The sequence below is a fragment of the Gadus morhua genome, chromosome 16 (assembly GCF_902167405.1).
Source record: "Gadus morhua chromosome 16, gadMor3.0, whole genome shotgun sequence".
Classification (NCBI taxonomy): Eukaryota; Metazoa; Chordata; class Actinopteri; order Gadiformes; family Gadidae; genus Gadus; species Gadus morhua.
In genome coordinates, this window is record NC_044063.1 from 27,694,850 (window position 1) to 27,703,093 (window position 8,244).

General features: G+C 44.7%; 1 protein-coding gene across 3 annotated transcripts; it reads right to left on the reverse strand.

Annotated features, from left to right (window-relative positions):
- Window positions 1-5,582: 5,582 nt before the first annotated feature.
- LOC115560888 (uncharacterized) lies at window positions 5,583-7,969 on the reverse strand. 3 transcript variants are annotated; one of them, XR_003979852.1, is made up of 5 exons: window positions 7,443-7,948; window positions 7,295-7,365; window positions 7,081-7,158; window positions 6,601-6,945; window positions 5,583-6,497 (listed from the first exon to the last, which is right to left on the reverse strand). XR_003979852.1 is itself a non-coding variant. In XM_030380520.1 (5 exons), exons 1-5 carry the CDS (start codon window positions 7,453-7,455, stop codon window positions 5,677-5,679), a joined length of 1,311 nt encoding a protein of 436 aa, XP_030236380.1. In that variant the 5' UTR covers window positions 7,456-7,969; the 3' UTR covers window positions 5,583-5,676. The 3 variants fall into 3 exon arrangements, 2 of the variants coding, with proteins under 2 accessions (XP_030236380.1, XP_030236381.1); XM_030380520.1 differs by having other exon boundaries at window positions 7,295-7,348; window positions 7,443-7,969; XM_030380521.1 differs by having other exon boundaries at window positions 5,583-6,494; window positions 7,295-7,348; window positions 7,443-7,957.
- Window positions 7,970-8,244: the final 275 nt, after the last annotated feature.

Below are 8,244 nucleotides of genomic sequence, written 5' to 3' on the forward strand. Positions count from 1 at the left end.
GCATGGAAACATCTGTTTGGCTATCAACATAATCTGATATTTGTCACGAGGGTTCTTAAACAAAACCATGTAATTGGTATTTAGACTAATTGTACGGCTGGTTTTACCCTGCATAAATAAATTCTGGACCAGATACATACAACTGAGATTACGATGGTGTACATATTTGGTAAAAACGTACTGAACCTCTATATTATTGCATGCATCGTTCATCAAGTCGTCAATAATGAGCAGATTTCTAGTATGGACTGGTAAGATTGCATCATCACATAGAGATTTGGGGATCCCTTCTACAAAGTGAATGTTCCTTATTTTAAGCAAATCATCATATATGGGCTGCCAGCATGAATAAACATATACTATATTTTCAATCTTTTCTGAGAATAACCGATCCATATTTTCAATGACTGTTTTGACAAAGTAGGTTTTGCCGCTGTTTGAAGGTCCCGATACTACCATGCTGAACGGGTGTTGAAGTCTAGGGTCGAACGTAGTGTGTACAGCAGCCATCTCTGCGGTCTGTGTGCACCCCCTCTGATGGACGGATGTATTGTGACCATAGAACCGTGAAACATTTGACAGTTAACATTCTTTATTAACACCAACATGATTATTAGCACAGTCATTCATCATTAATACATGATGCCTAAAAGAGTATATACAGATACAATATGAATACAGAAATGATTAAAATACAAAAGATGAAAGAAGAGAACATGGATCATTTGAAAACAATAAAAAAACAAAATAGTTAATAACATGATTATAGCATAGTATGATTTGATTTTCTTAACACAATATGCATACCCCCTCAAAAAATATAAAATGATTAAAAACATGGATCATATGAAAACGATATGTAAAAAAGAAGAAGAAAAAAAAAAACATGGATCATGTGAAAAAGCGAAAAACAATAAACAAAATAGTTAATAACCGTAAGGAAGCGTGGTGTAGTCGGGGAAGACCCTGCGTTTGTTGTAAACTACCCTAAGCCGTTTAACTACAGTAGCGTTTTTAAGCAGAAACCTAGTCTTATCTCGCTGGATGGTATCTACTGTGGTGGTGATGTCGAGGGTTTGAGGCCGTTGGTTGACAAAATCATCCAATAGACATTTCAGTGTCTGCTGGGTGACCACTGCAGCATTTGCTGCATTTAAAGTCACCCCTTTGCTTTTGACGACAGACTTGTGGTGACGGGTGTGGTATGCATAGCTTTTAGGACCTGTTGAGACATATTCACTAATGTAATCCTCCTGTTCGGTACCATACAGATCACCATCATTTATCTCGTCGGTCAAGTCGCCCAGATAAGGGCCTAAAGGGGGTACCCAATCACCCTCCTTAGAAACAAAAATGATGCTGTCTGTGTCACAATAGAGGACACGTTCCTGTAGTTTGTCTAGAAGATCGTAGAGCATGAGCCTGGCATGGGCAGTAGTCACAGCCCCCACAATCACGTTGACATCCCGCGCCCTCGCGAGACGTGCATCTACGTGTTTCCATTGTACAAGGGCCACAGCATCAGAGATAAAGCAAAAGTGACTAATGTGATAGCTGTCTCTAAACATGAGCTGAGTGAACCTTTCAGGTTCAGAAATTAGCTCACAAGTGGGCAGGTCTGGGCGTAGTGAAAAGCGACCCCACAGACTGTTTAGAATCAACTTGTTGCAATTACGCATGGCCTTGTTCACACACATGTTGTCGCGATCCAGCAGTATGCCTTCCTTTGCCAGGTAGTTTTGCACATACACCCGCTGTTTCTCCGCAGTATCCACTGTGCTGGGGTATCCTGAAGCCTCCTGTTTACGCTTGAGAAACGTTTTGACATACCCTTTAAACAGAGTCTCTGACCGTTTGGGGTAGTGCCACACCTCATGCATCTGGATTAACACGTAGCCCATTTCAACTGCTTTTTGTAGCTCAAAAGTCACCCAGGTGCCTGTCAGAGCCCGTTCATCGTTGCTGTGATGACACGCGGCTGTCTGATTGAGCTCAGCGGCACATGTACCACAGAGGGGAAACATCAGCTTCCCATGACACCTGTAAGGGAGCACAGGATGGTAAAGACCTCTGGGGGGCAACACAGTGCATTTGATGATGCCGAAATACCCATCCAAAGGATCAAAATTCCTGAAAATGATCTGGGGGTGCCCTACAGGATAAGGACAGCGAGCCTGTACTGTGGGGTAGAGAGAGGTAAAGTCATAGTAGCGTATTTTCTCACCGGGCTCGGCCTTGTGATACATTTTGATGGCGTTGGTGCGACCCCCATAGAGAGAGTCGCGAGGATCAATCCTGGGTTGTATCTTCAGAGTAGCCAAGAATGCCTGCACTGCAGCATTGGTCTTTTTCAGACGGTGCCACTCACACTCCCACATGACCACGACTCTTAAACCATGATCTCTTTTGAGAGCCTTGACTTTGAGGTGAAACTGCACCCACAATTCGCCATAGGTCTTCTTGAGGACAGGGTTCTGGTGTCCAGCGTTGTAACAATGTTCACACCCATGATAAAAGCATCCTGCAAATTCATAGGCTGTGTTTATAGACGGGGCATGTCCGTCTAGGAAGAATGGCCCATATTTAGCCTCTCCATGGTTGAGAGCATGCCGAATCTCCAGGCTATTGGAGCGGGATAGATATTCAAGCCACTGGATGGATGCACATGAGAACGACTTTTTCTTTTTCCTATAGACCCCCTCGTAGGTCAATGCCAGGACGTTTTTCTTCAAGAACGACTTTTTGAAGGTGGCCATGCACGCCGAAGCCAGGGTGGCATAGGCCAGGGGGTCTATATTGGCACACTCTATGAAATTTTCCCTGTAGATCCCACACGCTGTGTACAGGATCATCACATCGTTGACACAGTAGCGACGCAGCTGTTTCTGAAAGTCAAATTTTTTGTGTCGTACAGATCTGTACCAAATAGCGAAATCTGTCTTTTGATCGCTAGTCATGGAATCATAACCATAATATGAGATCTCAGGGTAGGCACCGACATAAGACTCGTTGGCCCGTGTGTTGAATTTATGAGGAAAATAACCTTTTACCATATCATCAAAATCCAACGCCTCCGGTGCATTAGCCAGTCGCATGGGCAAATAGCTAAACGAGTCGACCCATCTCTGATGGTAGGCGTCATCACGCATCAAAATGACTCTGCTACCCTTCATGACTAAAACGGGTTTAATACCCTGCTTGGTCATGTAGTCCAGGACGATATAGTTATCAAAGCCCGACGCATTGTGTGCCACAAATGTATACAACGTATACTCCCCTGTTCTGTAGCGTTTCACAAACTCTCTTACACAATCTAGACCGGTAGCATACCATTCTATGCCTTCAGACGTAATAGCCGCCACACAGTTTGCTTCGTGACGACCATCATGCACGCGCGTTTCGAAATCATAGTATATGTATTTATTAGGCGGAGCGTCGTCATCATCGTCATCCGATGGACCACCCCTGCGTTTCTTTTTCTTTTTCTTGTCGTACGGCTGGATATAGCAATCATGTATTCCCTCTTCGGGCATCGGCTCCCCACACTTACGACACTTTGCATCGCTGCATACATGACCATTAGCGTCACCCTTCTCCTCCTCCTCCTCCCCCTCCCCCACCCCCTTCTTCTTCTTCTTCGGTATGATATACTGTCTACAACAACGATCGCAGTATTTGAGCTTTTCACAAGGTATCATGTCATGTTTGGCAGAATGCTTCTTGTGTGTGTTGTAGCAGACCTGCGAGCGGCATATACGACTGCAGTCCTTGCACTTTATCGTACGACCTGCTAGTCTATCGCACACTGTCAGACACACATTGCAATGGATCGGGCATTTGTGGAATAGAATTCCCTCATGGGCCTTGTAACAATATTCACACACATATCCCGTACCAAAGAATGCCGTTCTGTTCTCTATGCAATGGTAATGGTTATCATGGAGGTACAGCCATACTGTTTTAGGATGCTGGGCTGTATGTGTCTGGAACATCTCCAGCTTCCTGAATGTGTCATTATGATGAAATATCAGGATTTTAACATCTAGATGTCTCTCAAATTTGGATACATCCGAGAAACCCACAGAGTGATCCGGGTCAAACCCCAGATCACTGTGTAATTTGCGAGCCGCCTCCAAATTAGTCTCTTCGGACGCTGTGTCACCCCCGGTTACCCCTTCATGCAGAAAATGTGTCATGCATAGTGAGAAACACAAATTGTTATGAGTATTACTCGGGGTGTAGAGACTTAGCTTCTTCTTGTATATGATTTCATCATAGGGAATGTTTTTTAACTTCAAACGTGCCCCACCCCGCTTGTTGTGGACCCCTGTGACCACCAACTCTAGCACGTCATCCGTCAGACCTGTGTCGTTACTTTGCATGACTTGGCTAATATGGTCCATAAACAAATCCGCATTGTAGTCGTCACCCGATACGAGCACAGTCTGTACATCAGAGGCCAATGAAGGGCCTCTCAGCACCACGTTTAAGACACTACCATCGGCTGAACTTTGTGAGCAGCTCGTTATGACACCCGACAGCCTCTCCCTGATCAAATCAGGGACCTCCTGTAAATTTGCAAGGGCTATACTTCTCAGATCAATGGCCTGTCTAACCTCAAAGCCGTTAAAATGGGGAAATAATCTGGAATGCAACTCGTCATTATCTTCCCCCGTTACAGCAGGCACAGGTGTACCATCATCAGCATCAGCAGCACCACCATCACCGTCACCACCACCATCACCGTCACCACTGCCATCACCATCAACATCACCACCACCATCGCCTCCTCCCACGCCACCACCATCACCGCCACCACCGCCACCGCCCCCCACGCCACTACCGCTACCGCCCCCCACGCCACTACCGCCACCACCCCCCACACCGCCCCCACCGACCTGTATATTCGACTCTATAGGGACCCCTGCCACAGCCGGGGGGTCCTGAAAACCCTCGCCAATCCCTTCATCACATTGCGACCCATGCAGTACATCGATCTGCGCTGATATGTATAGACTCTCTTGTGCACTATCCAACCACCCCCCGACAGCGTTAAGTACCTTTCGTGTGTTTGCCCCCGCATACAACACACCCCTAGTGTCTAAATCTCCTGGCGCCTCTAGCCCCACCATCTCATCTAGACCTGATTCGTTCGAAACATTTATCTGTGCTGCCTGATATAGAGCATTAGCCATGCTATGCCCCCATGCATCAGCTGCAATTAACACACGCCTAGTTCTATCTATGCCAACACACATTTCCCGCATGTCTAAACAACCTTCTGCATACATGCCCCCACCCCCCACATGTCCTACGGCCGACAAATGAGACGTATCGCCGGTTGCGTCATACCTCATTGCCATCTCTTCAAGTTCTAAATCCATAATGCTACCCCCACTATCAGATCTACGCCGTCTCTTGGGATTACCGTCTATAGATTTGAATTTCCTTTTTCTAGGGCTAATGGCGTTATGCATAGTGTACAGCTATAGTTTTTTATGCCAATAGATAGAAAAAATATATATATATATATAAATAATAATATTTAAAAAAAAAAAAAAAAAACGTTAAGTAGTCAGGTATTAAAAGAAAAAAAGTTTTATTACATGCAGTTTAAAACAAAAGATACCCTCTCCATGAAATAAAAGAAAAAAACATTAAAAACAAAAACACAAATCAAATAATAGCATTCATCGTAAGCTTTGCTAGTGTGTCATTAATCACAGACATCTCGGTACTCATTGCCCGATAGGCCTTGACGTTGGCTTCGCTAGCAGATTGCATTAACCAGAATTTTCGAGCGGTTTTAGCAGCTCTTAACCCCTCTTGCGCGTTAATTCTCTCTATACCCTGCGTGTTGACACGCACAGCTGCCACGGCATCCAAATGCTTACGCTGAAGGGCAACGATAGCACGACCATTACTGGTCTCAGTGTTTGGGGATTCAGCAATCATACGATCACGCGCAATCTCGGCCCTGAGAGCCGTGAAGGACTTCTTCGTCTGTTCTTCGAGCTTCTGATATATACTGTCAACACGTTTACCAGCCTCCACCCACAGTTTACGCTGACGAGCAATGCCTAAGGAGTTTACATCTACCGACGCAGTTAACACAGCTAGTTTATCAGCAAATTGTTTACGCCATTTATCACCTTGCACCCCTGCATGGTGTTCATCAACAGCAATTGCGGGACCGGCTGGTAGCCTCGGCACCGCTACCTCATGAGCGATGGGACTCACGGTGCACGGGGGTTCGCTGATAGGGTCTTGAACGGCTTGTAGGGGTCCAGATGCAGGATCTGCAGGCTGATGGTGTTGTACAGGCTCTGCACTGGTGGTAGCCTCTACGGATGTAGCTGGAGAGTCGATCCACTGCGCAGGAGTGAAGTCGATATGTTCCAACAACGATGAAGTCCAGGACGAGATGTCGTCAAGACCAGCCCAATCGTCGGCGGTCAGCTCTGGTGGTGGCGCACACTGGGGATCTCCATGGGCTGCTTGTAATAGAAAAAAAAGAAAATAAATCAGTATCAATCCCATCATAATCATTACACTCTATAGAATATATACATGCTTTTTTTTTTTCATTGAATTTCCTACCGTGTTGTATAGTCCCATCCGGTTGCACAGTGACGGTATCTGAAGGCGACTCAGGCACATACACCTCCACGTCCCCGATCACACAGTGTTTGGGATCAGTCCATGCCGCTCCATGTGGCGCAATTTGCGGATTTATGACTGCCTGTATAACCTGGGTAATATTCTCCGGAGTTAAACCATTATGTGTGGCATCCTTGCGAGCCTTTTTATAAGGAATTTGTAGCTGTTCTATGGTCAGTGGTGAACAGGGTATAGCCACCACTACCCCCGCCGATCTTTTCAAATTCTTCTTGGACAGTCGATTTGGTCCGGGGGTTCGCTGAATGACATTGGCCTCGATAGGTACTAAACGTGGATCAAAAAACAAAATACAAGAGTATTCGGGGTTAGGTTTGGTTGTTTTAGATGTTAAATTAATATATAATTTATTTTGGTACTACACCTATAGATATATTAATGGCGGACGTATTAACAACTTACCAAAACTACCGCTTGTCAGCACATTAGTCTGGTCTGCTAGAATCGGTCTTTGAATGTTGAGCCGAATATCAGGCAAACCTGTTACACATTGGGAAAACACAAATTTAATCTTTGTTCTACATGAATATACCATAACTAATAATAATAATGATAGAGTGAGTGTTATGGAACTATATATTACACGCTGCTATAAAAAACAAAACAAAAAACATACTTCCACGTGGACCCTGCTGCTGTTTCACGCTCTCGCCTCCGGCACCGCAATTCGCTGTGAAGTAATCGCAGCTACGGTCAGATATAAACAGCTGATTCACATAGACATAGTCATAATATAATCATGATACACTCATATGAATACTTACAGTCAGTCGGCATAGTTGTGCAGGACGGATCGCTGTTTTTTTTTTTTTCTTCCAACTGCTACGACGCGTTTACTAACTTAGAATAGCGTGTCTAACGTCAGGGTCGGAGGTCGTACGCTCCCGTATCACGGGGCCCCGTATATTTATGCCTGATAGCAGTCCCTCGGTAGACATTCACACCTAAGGCCCCGACGTCATAGACGCCTGTCCAATAGGTACTGGACCCACGCACACGTAGGTACCACAGGCCTACGCCCACTCAACGCATCATAGACAGACAATCTACTAATGGTAAAATAAAGTTGATCCAAATACACCATGTTAGATGAAAATCACTAGAATATCTGTTAATAATAATAATAGATTCAATTTATATAGCGCTTTTCACGTACTCAAAGCGCTTAATAGTATCATGATATCACCTAATATATTGGCAATGTGTACCACAGTCCGTATCTTCACTATGCTAGTTCTATGGACCGTTGGTGAACCCTCCTTTTAATCCTAATATAAATATATCTATAAATATTTATATATATCTATAGTATATATAAGGATGATTACGGATATGTTATCGGTACCCCCATTACTATACATAAATGTATCTGCCGGTTTCGTAAAATAGTAGGGTAGATTAAAAAACACATTAATACGTTACACACACACACACACACACACACACACACACACACACACACACACACACACACACACACACACACACACACACACACACACACACACACACACACGCATACACTAAACACACCCACATACACACCTCTGCCTATACAGATCCCGC